Below are 18,547 nucleotides of genomic sequence, written 5' to 3' on the forward strand. Positions count from 1 at the left end.
GCACATGCGTATTTATAGGCTGACCACTGCTGCGCTCCACCAATAAGCTTCCAGCAGGATTCATAACAAGACCACGCGGCACTGTGACATTTGGCAGCATGGAAACAGAAATGAATTCAACGTTTTACTGTATGTCAACAATCACTGGAAACACACATGTTTATGTTCACAGCAATGAATCACGTAACCTCCTCAGCTTTCTCAGAACCTTTGGACATATCATTAAATAAGCATACTCATAATGCTCCAGTTATTTAATACAATGCATTGACATCATGCATCCATATTGCATGGATATTTACGTATTACAATAACTTCAGCCAGCCCAGTCATGGAGGATGGACAGCTCTCACCTGGCAGCAGAATCAGTGTTATCAATTTAATGAGATTGCATCATTTATTTTTGATTAGGTATTGTAAATGTAATATTATTGATGCCTCTAATACTGGCGGACCTAACTCAAATTACTCTAAAGTCACTGTTTCCTTCTTTAGTCTGTACTTCAAAGCTTTAAAAAAGAAATGAAGTTAAGGTGTTCACTTAATTTTGGGAGCAGGACCACGCCTAAACCACACCCTCAATCACCTGATAAGCCTACTTAAGCATAGCCAGCCTACTCCAACCGTTTGTCTGTGATTCTTCAACCCACCCTCCCTCCCCTTTCTCTACTCCACTCAACCTTTTTCCTTACCCCCTTCTACTCAACTTGTGCTTGCTTCTTCTATGCCTTTGTGTACTTCCAGGTACAACCCAGGTCAAGATCAGCTTGGCAGGATAATGCTGAGACAGAACCCCCACCCTGAGTCTCCTTCTGCCGGGCACACTAAGCACAAATAATTCATTTAATGTTTAAACTTATATCCTTGTGTGGCGTGGTCCTTGCTAGTGAACTATCCAATAAGGCAGCATTTGTACTGCATAAAAACAAATATATACACAAACAGGCAACAACAGATGTCACATAAAACAGAAATATGTATGTACCATCGCACACAGCAGACAAACTACAAACGTATGTGTTTTAGTGTTTAATGAGTAACTGAGCGAAATGCACCAGCTTGAAGACAATGAGGACGAAGAAAAGAGTTGCTGTGTGCAAAATCATTTCTCTTGATACACATTTTCAATGATACAAACTTGACATATGGAGGATCATACTCATCATGCATCACAGGAGCTTCTTGTCCTCGGATGCCACCGTTGCTTCACTGACAGGAGGGGTGAGCAAGGGAGCTGTTCAATCTAGAATCTGACTGCTAGATAAATACATACAAAATAATTACAAAATACACCATTTCTGCACACAAAACTTTTATAAAAAACAGTCTTTGCATATCACAAATAGTCATTTTGCATCCTTGTTTACCTTTTAAAGATACAATGATTTTGAACTAGCAAGACTGACTTCCAAATTTGGGGAATGGGACTATCTGCAGAGCACATGTCTACAGGGTCAGATGCATAAGCAAGAAGTTAAATCATAAGATCCAGGGCAGTAAAGACAACAACTCAGGAACAGAAGTATTGGTTAAGTGTTTTTCTTTTTTAGAAATGAATGTTCTTGCCTGCACAATATATGAAAAACATGCAAGGTGGGATCATATTGTATGATTTTGCAATATAAAGCAGGATGGATTACAAATGTTCAAGAGTGTGAAAGATTTTCTGTCTATCTAAAATTTTATAGAATGCTTTTGATGGCAACATGTAACATCTGGATCCAAAATAAATATAAAAAGTGGTCTTTTTTTCCTAACAAACTGGGATTAATTAATATGAGCCCATAGCCTAAAGCTTCTGCTTTATCTGCCTACAAATGGTGAATGCATAGACAATATACCCAGGCATCCATTGATTCTCTAAATGTACACTTGCTGAGTGAGAAAGCATTTCTCCATATGTTCATTACAAATGCTCATAACAATGACATTTCTTGTGCAGCCCTATAATCATTAGTGTCCGTCTGTGTGCTCAGGTGTTTTTTTTAGTGGATCAGACGTCATTGTGTGTCACTAGTCCAACTCCTCTCTCGTACTGACCTGAACTGCCATACATCATGTCTTGTGACTATACCTTTATTTTTTGGCTCATTTCCCTGATTGATTTAGCACCTGGTCCATTATCTCCACGTGGTCTTTGTTATTGTGTTCATTTGAACTCACTGCCTTTGGTCTAGTAGTCGTAAAGAGCAGGTCATTCATGCACTCACAGCAAGACACAGACACGTGCAGTCATGTTTACACCAGCTGTGAGTCATGGAAGGTTTGACTTAACTGATCTTCCATAAGAGATGATACAAACGCATCTTTTGTGCAATCTATACACATCTGTACACTTCCCCTTATTGACAAACACTGAAAACAAATTAAAGTATTGATTTTAGCAGCCTGATTGCATCACAGCCACACAGATGTCTTCAGAGGCACTCAAGCACTCACAGGTGCTGTGCAGTGAAACTGATGGGTTGCATCAGAAGTATTACGAGGTTCCAGTTGGATTTGTTTGAGGACATCAAAACAGAACATCTAAGTTTGTTTCTCCAGAAGTATTTCATCATGATTATAAAATATACAACACCATCTCTTGACTGCTGCTGACTCACTGTTTGGCTGGACGTGGCTATCAGTAGGCAAACAGATACAGTGACAATCTGATTGTGTGTTTATTTGACTGTGTGAATTAGTTTGTTCTGTCTCTTATCTCTTTCCTCAAAGAAGGGTCACTTGTTCCTGTTTAATATAAATGAGCAAATAAGATAGGAACTATGAAATCAAGTCGGAAAAAACATCCCACAAGCTAATCTAAGCTCCTGGTCACAACAACACTTTTATGTTGCCTAACACATGACATTCTCCAGACTTTATGACATGTTTGGGGTAGGATTGCTTTCTGCAAAGCTACCACTCATAATGCATCTGTTACTTATGGAAGGATTTTATACGATACCATGCAACAGGTTACGATGCAATGGGATGCAATCAATAAGATGCGGTGCTACTCCGTTTGATGTGGTGCGATATGATACGATATGATACCATATCATACATTACGTTACGATACGTTACAATACATTATGTTATGATACAATATGTTATGATACAATACGATACGATATGTTTGGAGATGATACAATACGTTACATTACGATACGTTACGTTATGTTACGTTCCAATACGATATGATATATTACGAGATGATACAATACGTTATGTTACGTTATGTTACGATACGATATGTTATGAGATGATTAAACTATACGATACGTTACATTACGATAAAATACGATATGTTACGAGACGATACGATACCATATGTTATGTTGCGTAACGATACGTTACGTTACGATCCGATGTTACGAGACGATACTATACGATACGTTACGTTACGATACAATACGATATGTTACGAGACGATACGATACAATATGTTATTTTACGTTACAAAACGTTACATTAAGATACGTTATGTTACGATACGTTATGTTACGAGACGATACGATATGTTACGTTACGATAAGATACTTTACGAGACGATATGTTACGAGACAAGACGATACGTTATGTTATGTTACGTTACGTTACAATATGTTAAAAGTTGATACGATAAGTTATGTTACGTTACGTTACGATACATTTTACAAGACGATACAATAGGTGTTACGTTCCGATACAATATGACATGATATGTTACGAGATTATACTATACGATACGTTACAATACAATACGATATGTTACGAGACGATACGATACCATATGTTATGTTACGTTACAATACGTTACATTACAATACGTTACAATACGATGTTATATGATATGTTACGAGACGATACAATACGATAAGTTATGTTACGTTACGATACGATACGTTACAATACGATATGTAACGAGACGATACGATATGTTACGTTGCAATATGTTACGTTACGTTACGCTACGTTACCATACGATATGTAACGAGACGATACGATATGTTACGTTACGATACGTTACGTTACGATACGTTACGTTACGTTACGATACGATACTTTACGAGACGATATGTTACGAGACAAGACGATACGTCATGTTATGTTACGTTATGTTATGTTACGTTACATTATGATATGATACGTTACGAGATGATACTATACGGTACGGTACGTTATGTCACGTCCCGTTACGTTATGTTACGTCCCGTTACGTTATGTCACGTTACGTTACGTTATGTTACGTTTTGTTATCTTCCATTGGTTACAATATGATATGATATGATACGTTACGATGTGAAACAATCCGATACGATGCTGTGTGGTGCAATGGAATAAAATGTGATACATTACAATCAATATGATACAATATGACACTAAACTAAACTATACTCAAAAACACGATATTGTCCAAGATGATACAGTCTGACCACTGCAGTCCTGCAGTATCTCTCTGTGAGATGCGATGCAAGATGACAGGATAAGACAAGGTATGATACATTTGGATACCATATGATAAAATACCATGTGATATGATAAGATACCATGTGGTACAACACAAAGAATAATTAGCATTTAACAGTCCATGTGTAAACAGAGAAGCACATACCAATCCAAACCATATACAAACAGATATTACCCATATTCCAATCTCTCAACAGGTAAAAGTCCATGTAGGATTTTGGTTCAAAATGGGACCATAACAAAGGGAGAGAACCTTTATGAGCTGCATGTGTGAATATTAAACATCTTATTCCAAAACTACGGCATTAACATGCTGTCATAGCAGTCTTCGCTCTTTTGCATTCAGGCTTCACACAGTAAAGAGTTCTTTCAGAGATTTGCTCCCACCAGTTCCACCAATCATAGCCATGGTTAGCCAGAGATTTACAATGATGAAGTCTGGCAGTTGGCATTCAGGATCACATCCGTACCCATGCTAGAAGAGGGATGAGGTCAGAGATCTGCTGAACAGTCAAGGTCTTCCAAACAAAACTCATAAGAAATGTACTTGTGGAGCTTGATTTGCCATTTTGAAACAGAAGGGAACATTAACATTACAAAAGGTGTCATATAATGTTGCAATCACAAATTTCTTCTCACACTGTGGTAAACACCACAAAAAATGGGATGTATCCACCAACTCACACTGCCATGTGGAGCAAAGAGCAGTCAGTTAAAAACCCTGTTTATGAAATGCACACTAGATGGCAGCAGTGGACTCCTGAGGAAAAACTACAGGACAGGAAGGTTGAGTCTCTCACTTTGTTAAGTATAGGTTTGTTAATTACTAGGGTTACAAGTTTGGAAGCATGTGATATATTTAGATACCGTAGTGCCACAGTTTACACAAATAACAGCCCAGATAAAGAGAGAAGGTCCACGTGCAGCTACCAGTGCTATCATAGCTTGACGTTGTTAAGAAACAGTAATAACAAGTTTTCTGCCATAACAGATTTTGAAGTTTTAAGTGGAAGTGAAAAAAGCCTAAAAATCTTATCCTCATGGTTTCTTATTACTCTTTTATTTGGAAGATATCAACCACTGACACCCACAGCAAACACCATCCACTAAAGTCTGTGGGAATCAGCCTTTATCTGTGGTAAAAGCATGAAGGATTGAATATTCCTTTGTAAACTGGTGTTGGCTAATCAGTTATGTAACTTTTCATCTAGAATCACCAGGAGAAGCCACAGCTGTCATTTCTTTGTTAACAGCTAATCAGTAAATGTAATCATGCTAACTCGCTTTAAAGCTTCTTTAGGGAGTTTTTTCTCTGGTTATGAAACAGACTGAAATGACTAGTGATGTTTCCACATGAGCTGCAAAAGCAAACCTGACCTTAAGCATCTAGTTTAGTTATTTCTATAGAATACTTTTTAATGCTTGCATCCACTGCCACAGGGTAGGTGTCAGACACAGTGAGTCACATTACGCTGACTAACACTCTTGTTGATATTTTTCACAGCATAGATAAACTGTGAGTGTTATATATATATATATGACCATTAAAAGACAGCAGAAGGAGATTATTTTGGCAAAACACAACTTAAACATGTAAAGGACAAGATCAGAGTGAAGAGCGAGGCACTTCTTTATGATTAGGTATAGGGTTATGATGTGGGTTAGAGTTAGGGTAATGATTGGGGTTAGAGTTAGGGCAATGATTGGGGTTAGAGTTAGGGTTAGGGTTATGATTGGGGTTAGGGTCTAGAGGAGCATCCCAGATTTCCAAAATAACACAGCTATATTTAATTCTTTAGTTTGTCTAAAATATCTAGCATATCATGTTGTAATTCATGCATGGAGAGTGAGTAGAGAACAGTTTTCTGTCCGAGCTAAAGCTGTCAGAGACTTGTAACCTTGATGACTCAGGACTTTCCTGTGATCTGCAGTGATACAGGGTGACAAACCACTTTAGCAAATCTCCTGGTCAGCATCCACACTCTTCTTGCTCATCTTTTATCTCATCTATGTCCTTCGTTTTGTCTCTGCCTCTGCTTGTTATTTTGCCTTCCTTCCATCAGCTCCATCCTTTCTTCCTCTGCCTAGGAGTCTTGGCATGACACCACCTTGTGTTTCACCTACAGATGACAAGGATTGCACACAGCACACAAACAATGACTAACAAAATACAGACAATTGGATGTATTGTCGTGTCACTGTGAAGCTTCATTTAGGCAGAATCATGTCTGTGCTTATTCTGGGCTTTTTATTTCAAGTCCTTCTTCAGTCGAGTTATTGGATTTGACTATTAAGGTCTACTAAAACCATTGATCTGTGTGTGTCTGTTACATCTCCAAACATCCTCCTCTCGTCCAATCCCTGCCATTACCTGTTACCATGGCAACGTGCAGGATCCTGTAGTGCAGAATGAAGAGTGTGTTTTTGGCCTTTTCCTATCTCTGTCTATTAAAATAAAGATATAAAGTTGAGCTCACAGAAGAACGACCGTATGTGTGCTCAGAAGAGGAGGAGAGCTGAGCATGCTCTGCAGAGGGACAGAGAAAGTAGAGTAGGTTACCTCCCTCCACCCTCGCCTTCCTTCCTTTTGTACAGTTTTGGCTCGGCGAAATCTCAAGGGGGGCATGATGCAGAGCTTCTCTTCCTTCTCCCACACACAACACTGTTTGTAAAATCATGACAATGGATTTTCTTATCAGAACAAGATGGTGTCCATGTTGGATAAACCCTGAGAAGACACTGAACTGGAGATATGAGGACACCGCCTGTTTTTTTAGTCGGGTTTAAATGAGGGGAACATCACACCCAGTGCAACAGTGAAGCTCTATCACACAGAGGAATGAGCTAGAAAATATACTCATTGTATGAAAAGACAATAATAAGGATCACAATATTAATGGAATAGTCTTTTCAGTGGATTTTAAATCACCAGGCTTAGACATACTAACAATAGTATGTTATTTCAATTAAAAGCTTATTCCTGAATATTCAGATTAAGCCTTTCCTCATTATTCCTGACACATCTGAGTCACATAGAAGATGAAACAATGCACAACAGTGTTTTCTCTCTAATTGCCTTATAACAGCTAAGAAACAAATTCCTTTTTAATGGAAGAATGCAAAAGCTCTTGTCTACCTTCAGGATGTGGCTTGATGATCTAACTAGAACACTCCACTTGAAGAGAATAAGATACACTTTGAAAGATAAACTAATACAATTCAACAAGACTTGGAGGCCCCTATTGTCATACCTTACTACTAAAAAAACAGAACAGCAGATGCTTCAGTGAACATGAGAAAAACCTAAATAACTAGAGAGTGGAGAGTGAACAGAGGAAGGGAGATGGGAAGGGTAAGTGGGAGGTGGAGGGAGGAAGCAGTTAGAAGTTTATTTCATTTTAACTGATTGGTCTTTTAGTCATTTATTTTTGCTCTTATCCATCCATCCATTATCTTGACCGCTTATCCCATTCGGGGTCACGGGGGGCTGGAGCCAATCCCAGCTTACTTTGGGCGGAAGGCAGGGTACACCCTGGACAGTTTGCCAGCATATCACAGGACTAACATGGAGGGACAGACAACCACTCACGCACACACTCACACCTACGTGTTTTTGGACTGTGGGAGGAAGCCGGAGTACCCAGATAGAACCCACGCATGCACGGGGAGAACATGCAAACTCCACACAGAAAGGCACCTGCCCAACCAGGGACTTGAATCAGGAACCCTCTCACTGTGAGGCAACAGGGCTACACTTTTGCTCTTATTTACCTTGTGATTGTTCTATAATATCATTTATAATAGTTCATACTTGAATCAGCAATTGATTCTCATTTGTTTTGATGTACAATCATGTTTGTAAAATCATTATTTGTAATTTTAATTATAAATGAGACCTGAATGTACACCTGGATCGTATGTAACAATTTGCTCAATTAAAGATATATGGGATTAAATAAAAGCTTATTAACTTTCTCATACTCCTGCTCACCCTGCCAAGGTCCCAATCCACTAGGACAACCTGCTCATTGTATGAATTTAAGAACAAAATATCTAGTAGAAAATAGGCCAGAGGAGAACTCTTGGAAGGTCTGTAGATCCTCAGAGCAGCAAAACCTGGACAAACAAACCCAGCAGCAAAAAAGAATCCATGAGATTTTCCACTGTCGGGAGGGAACGCTTTATTGGGGTTTAATCGGGCTCAAATGTAAGAAGATGAAAAAGAAAAGACTGAAACACGTAATGGAAGGCACAGACACAGATACAGCCAGAGGTATGACTGACTCTCTCCATGTGTTTACACACGACTAGCAGCACCCAAACTAAGGCAGACGTTTCATCACAACGAACATGTGCTTTTCATTTCTTGCAGTTGGACGCAAAATTGTTGTGCAGATTTTGACTCACAGCTTGAATTCATGTATATACAACTGCATACTTGTACAGATTTTGTGCATTTGATTACATTGCAACTTGGCCCCTCCCACGTCATGCCACGTTGACTCCTTTTCTCAGAGATGATCGTTTTAAATAAGCAAACCTTTTTCCTTGTGCTCTCTTTGTCTTTTATTCTCTCATTAAAGTATTATTAAAACTTTGAATACCAACTTATGTCTCTAGAGGAATCAGTCTCTCTCTATACAGATCTATCTGCCTGCACATCAGAGTGAAGAGGAAACACAGAAGGTGGAGTTTGAGGTGCAGGCCAAGAGTGTAATTTGGCGTTTTTTTGCAGACTCAAACACCTTCACACTTTCTATGATTGTATGTTTTTGAAGCATTCAGCGACAGAAAGAAGCCTTATTTACAGCAGGAACACATAAATCAATGACATCTCATTATCTGATGTGTTACAGTTTGAAAGCAGAACGTAAAAGCAGCACAATAGAGTCAGCATTTAGAGGAAGAAGATAAGATATTGTAAGTTATGAGTTATAGCATTCTACATATTCGTTTACACCAGTAGTTAATAGAAAGAGGCACAACTAATAACAATAACGGTCCTGACGTTCATCAGGTACAGCTTGTGTAGGTTTGACTTGAAGTGGTACAAATAATGTGAAGCCACACTTTGATTCGTTCATGAAGCAACAACTCATCGAACACACAAGTTTCCAAGAGAAGGATTGAGAAAAGAGTTATATGAAATAAAAAAAACACCTGTAGTGCTTTGGTGCCACGACTTCCAGTTAATCAGCTTTTCTATCTCCACCACACATCCATCCAGACAAGTCCACAGTTACACACACGCACACACACAGGCTCTCTCTCACACACACACACACACATATGCAAATAAAAACAGCTACCTACAGTATCTATCTATAGTTTGAAGTATCGTTTCGGACAGTTGTGAAGTCCGGCTGTGCTTCCTCAGTATTCCCAGAGGGTGGCGTTGTCCAGGGAGTCGGCAGTGGCCTTTAGCCCTCCGGCGTGGTCTCCTTTGAGGTACTTCCCCCCAAGAGCACAGACGGCCATCTTGTTGACGTCACAGAACTCAAACAGGAACTGGACAGGCGTGGAGCTGCTACACGCTACCGCTGTGTCGTCTCCAACGCACCAGTACTTCCCCTGGGAGTCTGAATGAACAGCACACGCTCAATGAAGACTCACGTATAGTCACACACATGTTTTTCTATACAAAGTAGTGGGTATATAATGAGATAGTGTGCAGGGTAAGAAGGAAAATACTTCTATTTATAATGTGCATTGAATATTTCATGAGTTGTTAAGATAGCAGGCCACATTTTCACATTGACTTGTTTTTCAGAGTTAAGAAAGTGATTGAATTGATAAATGTTCTGGATGTCTGCACTTATTGTTCCATTATGTTGTCATTTTGTTTATAAACTTTCTACTACAATGCAGATTTAAACAGACCTGTGGTAAGCACTATTCTAAAAGGTCCACCACACAGACAGGAGCAGACTTGGACATTGTGAAAGGGCTAAAGGGAATCTGATATCTTTTCAATACAGCCCCAATCCCATAAGAGCTGGGATGATGTGTTGAATTGAAAATTTGATTGAAAATAGTAAAGACATATCCAATGTTGAAACTTTAAAATGTGATCGTTTTATGAAACATATATGGTAATTTTAGATTTGATGCCAGCAGCAGGTTTCATAACAGTTGGGACAAGGCCATGTTTACCATTGTGTTGCATCACCTCTTCTTTTAACAACAATGTAAACATTTGGACCCAGGAGAGACCAGTTTCTGGAGTTTTGAAAGTGAAATGTTTTCCTATTCTTGGATTTGGAAGAGCACTGATAAAAAGCTGGGTGGTTCCTCTCCTCTTTAAAGTGGAGGGTGCAGCGTCCATGCTTTCCAAAAAGAATGTCAGATTTTGATTTTTCGGACCACAGGAGACTTTTCTGCTTCGCCTCAGTTCATCTTGAATGTGCTTAGGCTCAGAGAAGTGTTTCTGGATCATGTTTATATGTTTCCTCTTTGCATGATAGTTTCATCCTGCACGCAATAAACTGTGTTCACAAACACTGGTCTTTGGATGTGATTTTGAGCCCATGCAGTTATTTCCACTACAGTCAGGTCTGTTTTTAATGCAGAGATCACTGCCATCCAGTATTGGTTTTTGGCCTCATTCCTTATGAACAGATGTTTATATAGATTCTCTGAATCTTGAATGATATTATGTACTGTAGATGATGAAATCCCCATATTCTTTGCAATTGTATGCTCAAGAACATTATTCTGGAACTGTTGAACTATTTCTTTACCCAATCTCTCACAGAGTGGTGAATCTCATTCAGGCTGTACTTGTTTGTACTATTTCCATTTAAATATAGTCCTTAAATAATTTGCATGCCATCACATTCTGTTCTAAACAACATTTCACACAGAGCCCAACTCTGATGAAATTGGGGTTGTAGTTTCAGAAACCATTTTTCATCCCTGATACCAAATTAAGATGACCAGCAGTCATGTTAACTCTGTGACTTCTAAGAAAGTGAAGCATGAAGTCATTTATTTTAAACCATTGCTCACCTTTGAGGGAATAAGCTCCATTATGGAACTCCAACTGGAACACATCGTACGATGCACGGTTGGAGTCCAGGGTTGCCACCCCAGCTTTACGAGAGCCGATGAAACCATGCTCCCCACGAAGGACAATGAGGGGACGGTTGATCAGCTTCATCAGGAACTGCTCAGCCTCACCTGTAGAGACAGGAGTCATGTCTTCAGAATCAGCCTTGAGAAAATGAACGTCTTGACTATATGCACTTGCTCTTCTCATTTCACCCGGGGGAACCACATGACTCTGGGTGTTTAAACATAACAAAGCTGTGACCGTTCAACAGGCTAGCCATTTTTTAGAAACAGTTGCAATTCGGTTTAGTGCCAAAGGGTCTTCGGGTACAGGAAAAGATCATGGTTAGGGTTATAATAGTAAAATCAGCACTGATTTTTGGTTTAATGGAATTTGAATGGTAATCTTTCAGATGATAGTCCTGTACTTAGTCCATTCCTCCAGCCAAAGCTGCTACCTGAATGGCATTAGATGCTCTTAATTGTACAATAACAAATCACCCCAAAGCAAAAAAATCTTGCAAGTTCTGAAATTCTGCAAATCAAAAATTGGGTTTCACAGATCTGGTACTTTACTACCGGCTTCTCGTGACACCTTAAATCAGATAATCCGAGCCAACCAGCAAATCTAAACGTTTTTGTAAAGGTCCCGTGTTTGTCATTTATCCTGAAGAGTTTAAATTATCCTAGTAGGCAGGAAGTACAGACTCTTGACTTAAAAACAGTCCTTCAGAATCCAGATTTATCAGCAGCTTAAATTAAAAGTTTAAGTTTTACTATACACTCTAAAATTACACCTAAAATTATTTGTTTGTCAACATCTTCAATAGCACTTTTTTCCCTCCTGCTCTGTCTTCATCTGTATACCTCATTTCATGAACTTCTGAAACTCCACTGACCTGCATTGTCAAGAGTAGCAGCTAGCTGTCCATTCTTCTTCGCAGCCACATATTTTCCGTTAGATGCACGCACGCACACACGACCTTCACGCCATTCCAGCTCAAAGAAAGTATTGGCTGACCTGCGACACACATCAACACTTGGATGAGCGGGCTGTAAAGGATGGGCACGTTAAAACTCAAGTGAGTAATATCCAAAAGCATGCAGTATTTGTGTAAGTGTGTGGTTACTTGGTGGATGCTGTGCACTGCAGTCCTCCGCCTGGTGTCAGAGTCCAGTATTTCCCGGCAGCAGTCCTGAAGGCACACTTCCTGTCCTCACGGCTCATCTCCAACTGGAAGACCTCCTGGTCCCCTTCCTCGTCCTGATTGGCTGAAAGGTCCATGCCTGGAAAAGTGGGGCAGTCTGCTGTCAGTTTTCATTTGTCTCTGGAGGTTTTTGTCCTTGTCTGAAGCTGCTGTACCCTCTAATTCATCAAGCTCCCTAGATAGACTCTCAAAGGGGTGAGTCTCAGCGGTGCTGCCAAACCAGTTTGTTGTATTACAGTAAAACATGCAATAGCAAAGCAAAAAAGAAAGATAGCTGCTATTTTGTGGCATTCCTTATGACTGCATGCATTCATATCTGAGAGACTGTGGCAAAATTAAGATTTGTAGAGATCTGGGTTAAAACAAACATACCACAAGACCAAGAAATAAGGACTTCGCAGGCTGAGTAAAAGTGTAGAGTGCATTACTCAAAATGTAATCCATTTACCCATAAGCTATTGTTTGATGATGATTTAGGATGACATGACAGCTCCCAAAAATGGCACCAAATTTGGAGCTCCCCCCTCCCCCAGACTGGCTGTAGTATAAGTAGCAAAGCCTGTCCCCTTTATGTTAAAAGATGGGACATGGGTCAAACCATAATACACAGCAAAGGAGGTTTATTCAGACAGTTTATTCTGTCATTATAGTGAGTCCTATGTTGGCAATTATGGCTCATGTAGCGCTTTGTGCACCAAATTAGCAGAGTAGAGCGGGAATAGTGAGTAATGATCAACACTAACAAAGAGCAATAGAACCAAGAAGCCGTCATGCTGATGAAAATGTAACATGAGATGTTTTCTCTCTTTAATCATCAAGTCAAATGAGTGTTTTCGTTCATAGGGATGTCAATAATGCAGCTCCAAAAGCCATAATTTGTGCATGATGTCAGCGCCAGTCATGGGCAATATTTAGGCCATCACCTTTGTACAAAGAGATATGATGCAGACACGTCATCCATCTTTGCATAAGAGGGGGTATTGTTCTTATCTTCAGGCTTTGTATTGTCCTTCGTGAGAGCTTTGTAGTAGCTTTACATGCTTTGCAGCTCATACATTTCTTTTTTACTTATCTTAGATTGGCATCTTTGAAAACCCACATCTCAGTCATGATTAATTTCAGTTACTGTCTTTTAAAGGCCACCCACCCAAGCACTCCAGAACACAGCACTCTGGGAGCCTCCTCCACTGTTGCCATGCTACAAAGTCATCATCATGAGTTAACCAGTGTTTCTCTATTTAAAATAACTCATTTTGAAATGAGATTGTATCTTAAGTTTTGGACCCAAAATCTGTACTGGAAAGTTTGGAAAGGGATATTTTTTTTCCCAGGAATAGAGAGCAGGAAAGTTCTATTTGGCAAGCATGATATTGATCATGCTCTTTCAAGATTAACCAATCAGTGACGTCATGGTTTGAGCAAATCTTGCGTCCCTCTCATGTTATTCTCATTTGACTTTTTGAGAACGTTCCTCAGAGCCGCCTGCAGTCTCATCCTGAGTTACTCCAACACACGTTGACCTCACAGTTCTAAACTTTGCCCATGTTAAGAACTGACATCCAACATTTTAGCTTAATAATACCACTTCTTTGAGGGAATACATCAGACTGTGAACAATGTCCAGCATATAAAAAAAGGCCAATGTCAATGGATTTCCACCACCTACTCTGGATTCCTTGTACACAAGTAACACATTATGAATGGGATGTATAACCTCTCATTACAAGTCAAACAAGTTAGATGTAAAGGATGCTCTCTGATGTATCCTCAGCTTGAATCATTGAGTTCAAATGGAGAGGTTAGGTTGCCTATATTAGCCTTAACATTGAGCAGATAGCATCATTAGAGTTCAGTAGGATCGTGTTTCTGGTCATTTTGCAAATCAAAGTACAGTATTTCTGTTACTTTTAGCTCTATTTTGTTCTCCACCACCTCCTGAAAGGTGAATGGCTGGTCCTGTTAAATGCTACTCTACACCAAGCGCCAAATTCCGGTCTAAAAATATGAGTCCAATGCGGAAGTGCTAAAAACTGCAGTTCATCGAGGATCCACTTGAGGCTGGCTCCGGAAGTACCGGAAGTCACATACACATGAATGGGAAAAAGTCGATCTTTACAGCAGAAATAAACATGTTTACAGCCTGGTATAAAAGACGAGTGTAGTCTGGATAGCTAATTTCTCGATCGGCACACACCGTGAGGGGGGTGAATTTTTTTCGAACGCAGCAATTTTGAAGATATTGAGATAACAAGTCATCCAATGAGAGGCACAGCTGCCTGCAGGAACACTGTAGCTGTTGGCTAGGAGGCTCAAAGCCCGCCTCTTTACGTCACAATTGCTCGACAGCAAGCAATATCACCACCGCCGCCGATTGGCCTCAAATCAGCGCTTCAGAAACACATGGGTGACGTCACCGATCCTACGTCCATATTTTATACAGTCTTTGCTCTACACTCACTGGCTTATCACAGATTTAGTTTATGTGCCAGTATGTGCTGTACAAATGGCATAGGCTACAGTCTGTTTATAAGGGATCTGTTATTCAAAACAGTTGCTTGCACAACACTGATATAACCTGTGCTATCAATCCGAATAAGTAAAACTTGCCTGTTGTAAAACCAGAACAATGCACTGGAAGATGTTATGTAACAGAGAACCACAGAGTCTAGTTATCAATATTCAGAGGTTAGCAACTACTATATGCCACACCTTTCACATTACAAGTAGTCTTCTGCCCATTTATAAACATACAAATGCTAATGAGAGCATATTTAGCCTTCACTAGACAGAAAATGTCCAATCAGAGGCTGAAAAAGCCTTTAATTTTACCATCTTGACCTCATTAGAAGCCGAACGTCTCCCCCATAAAAGAGTTCTGAGCAAAAGCTTGTGTTCTCCATTTGGAGCGTGACACAAAAACCTAATTTCTAACACTGTGCTGCTGTCTAACTCAAAGCCTGTGCACACCCACACTGAGCCTTCTGCCTCAGTAGGAGTTATTGGCCACAGATTCAGCAAGAGAAAATGGTCGGCCCTTAAAATTAATGTCTGAATGCGTGTCTCCTCGTCTTTCATTCGCAGTAACTTCGAAGACCAGCCAGGTCACGAGTCACTGCCCTACACTGACCTCATTCAAACAAACTATCTCCCTCACAATCCATCTTTCATGGAATGCACACACACACACACACACACACACACACACACACACACACACACACACTGTCGCCCACATTCCCTCATACACACCCCCACAGCACTTCCTCCGGCATGCATTAAAAGCATATCGACAGCATGGATAAATGATCAGTCCCATGTGCACAGCAGCTGAGTGAGACTGAGTGGCATCAAGACAAAGAGGTTGCATGTGGCAGAAAGAGCCATATTCAGCAGGACTGTCTGAGTCACACCTCCCTCCTTGTCGCCAGTTTTCCTGCCTCTCCTCTCTTTTATCATTCTTTTGTCTCCCAAGCTCTCCTCCTCCTCATATTCTGTTTTTCCTGAGATAAAGACAGACTGATAACTGCAGACTGGAGCTGACCCTGAACCAGCAGCCACAATGCAGGGGTAGAATTACTGCAGAAAAATGTTAAGCTAGGCAGAGTGGCCAAAGGGAGGGGAGGGGAGGAGGAGGAGGCAGGGAGGGGTGTGGGAGGGGGGGAAAGAGTGAGAGCATGGTAATGAAAAACACATGGTGTGCAGAAAATGAAGTAACAGGACTCTAATTCTGTTCTGCTCTCTCACACATATCGAAATCATGCAACAGCTGCATGTGTTCTGTGCCCAGTTATGCAGTGATTTCTTCATGCTGAAATGTGATTTTTTTTATTCTCTCTCTCTTTCTCTCTTGCTCTGAGTGTCTGCAGAGCCTCACCTTGCCGCGTGGAGACGTTTCTCTCGTTGCCTGCAGTCAGCACGACCTGCGCGTGGCTGCGCTCCAGGCCAAACAGTTCATCCTTCCCCACCCGCGTGCTCTTCCCAGACTTCATAGTGCCGGTGGGACCCCCGGGCGCCAGGTAGCGGCCATTGCAGTCGCGGAATGCCACTTTCCCGGAGCGGAACTCCAGCATGTAGCCGGTGTCCTTCTCCGTTTTGGTGGACAGGGTGCCATCATTGCGCAGAAAGCGGTTGTCACAGGTCTCGAGGTGGTAGCGCTCATCCCTGTAGACCAGGGTCACAAGGGAGTCCACTCCCCATGGGACATCTCGGTTTATTGACACCTCTTGCCCCTGCGCGCTCAGGTGGGCGTAGCGTTTGCGCGCAAAGCTGTACAGATTAACCTGCGGGTGCACAGCCAGGTGCACGCGCCACTTTTCTGCAGGTGAAGCGGTCTGCGCAAAGCACGTGATCCGGTCCTCGCTGCCACCCAGGAACCGGCCATGGGGCTCGGACTGCAGGGACCACCGCCCGTCTTCCTGCGCGGTGATGACGAAGCGGCAGTCTGTGCCGCGCGTCTCGCTGTCCGCGGTCACGTTGCCGTCTTTGTCCGTGGCGAGGTAGCGGCCCAGGTGGGAGAGCAGGAACACCGCGCTGCCGTCCTCCCCGGTCTGCTCCAGGGTCCACGTCTGCTTCTTCTTCAGGCTGCTGGCTGAGGCGTTCACTTTGAAGCCGAAAGCCTCCGCGGTGAGATACTTCCCCGCGCTGTTGATGAGTCCCATAGGGATCCGCAGCAGGTCCCCATCTGCGCCGTTTGCGGACATGATGCCGGGTGTCAGGGAGGAAAGAAAAAGAGGTGCTGTGTGTGTTGAAAGAGAAGGGCAGACGGACAGAGCGAAGGAGAGAGTGTATGTGGGGGTGTCTGAGGGAGGGACAGAGAGAGGGAGAGAGAGAGAGAGAGAGGTCTGCTCTGACTGATGATGATGATGGTGATGAATGTCCCCTGACTGTAAAACCAGACTGCCTCGCGGAGCTGAGTTGCAGGACTGTGAGATTTGTTTTATAACAGCAGAACACGCCCCTCATACATGCAGAGGAGCTGCAGGGAGAGGACTGCAATTTTGGCAAAGCACCCCTCACCACACACACACACACACAGACTCACACACTCACACACACTGATGTACACATGCATAGACCTCAATAACCTCTTCATCCAAACTATCACTATAACAACTCTTCCCCTCTCATCCATATTTTGTCCTACTTTCCATCCCTCTAACTGAGACCTGCTCATCTTTAGTTCCACATGGATGGATCTATTCACTGAGTGACAGAACACTGTTTGTTTTCAGGGGGTGTGCGTGTGTGCAGCTTGATGGGTTGGTAAAAAGACACTGAGCTAAAATTTATCAGAGGGTCATCAGAAATTGTCGGATCACTTTAACCTGATTGATTTTACTTTAATGTCTCCAAGAGTTTAAAGAAGGATCTTTCCCTTTTCTTTCATACATTTGTGTTGATATCAAAACCAGCATCAATATCAGCCTCTGATTATTCCTAATCTGTAGCAGTGCCTCCAGGCACAAGCACTTGCCAGTACACGGACCAAGCAATAACATTTCTGCCTCCCAAAAATGTTGGTTTCAGGCAACTTAGGATATGAATGAAAATAAAAGCAATAGTGATGCGAGTGAAGAACAGTAGAAAATTCATAGACCGTACGAACATGGACGTAGTCTCAGGACAAAATGAAGCCAAAGCAGCAGTGCAGAAAGCTGCAGTTCCTCCAGTGTCCACTTGGGGCTGGTTTCAAAAGCCCAGGGCCCGTATGTACGTCCAGCCATTAGCGATGAAAACACAGTTTGTACTAATGGTGAAAAAAAAAAAAGATTAGCAGTATGCATGAGCCTGGTTAACTCCCCAACAAAGTGTTAAATTTAATGGCGGTAGACCCCACCATTAGAGGTGCTAAAGGCAGG

The 18,547-nt window shown here is 41.5% G+C and overlaps 1 protein-coding gene across 1 annotated transcript; it reads right to left on the reverse strand.

Moving 5' to 3' along the window:
* Positions 1 to 8,592: 8,592 nt before the first annotated feature.
* Positions 8,593 to 17,597, reverse strand: LOC117816634 (fascin-like). The gene is made up of 5 exons (XM_034688992.1): positions 16,564 to 17,597; positions 12,612 to 12,768; positions 12,381 to 12,502; positions 11,440 to 11,610; positions 8,593 to 10,010 (listed from the first exon to the last, which is right to left on the reverse strand). The coding sequence occupies exons 1-5, from the start codon at positions 17,387 to 17,389 to the stop codon at positions 9,805 to 9,807; spliced, it is 1,482 nt and encodes a 493-aa protein (XP_034544883.1). The 5' UTR covers positions 17,390 to 17,597; the 3' UTR covers positions 8,593 to 9,804.
* Between the last annotated feature and the right edge of the window lie 950 nt (positions 17,598 to 18,547).

The sequence above is a fragment of the Notolabrus celidotus genome, chromosome 7 (assembly GCF_009762535.1).
Source record: "Notolabrus celidotus isolate fNotCel1 chromosome 7, fNotCel1.pri, whole genome shotgun sequence".
Taxonomy (NCBI): domain Eukaryota; kingdom Metazoa; phylum Chordata; class Actinopteri; order Labriformes; family Labridae; genus Notolabrus; species Notolabrus celidotus.

What these genes read in the sequence shown, in the direction of transcription:
- LOC117816634 (XM_034688992.1), bottom strand. Translation starts at nt 17,389, where the DNA reads ATGTCCGCAAACGGCGCAGATGGGGACCTGCTGCGGATCCCTATGGGA. An exon ending in CAGTGCACAGCATCCACCAA is followed by an intron (nt 12,503 to 12,611) that starts GTAACCACACAC and finishes TGTGTGTCGCAG; the next exon opens with GTCAGCCAATACTTTCTTTG. An exon ending in TGCTACTCTTGACAATGCAG is followed by an intron (nt 11,611 to 12,380) that starts GTCAGTGGAGTT and finishes CTGTCTCTACAG; the next exon opens with GTGAGGCTGAGCAGTTCCTG.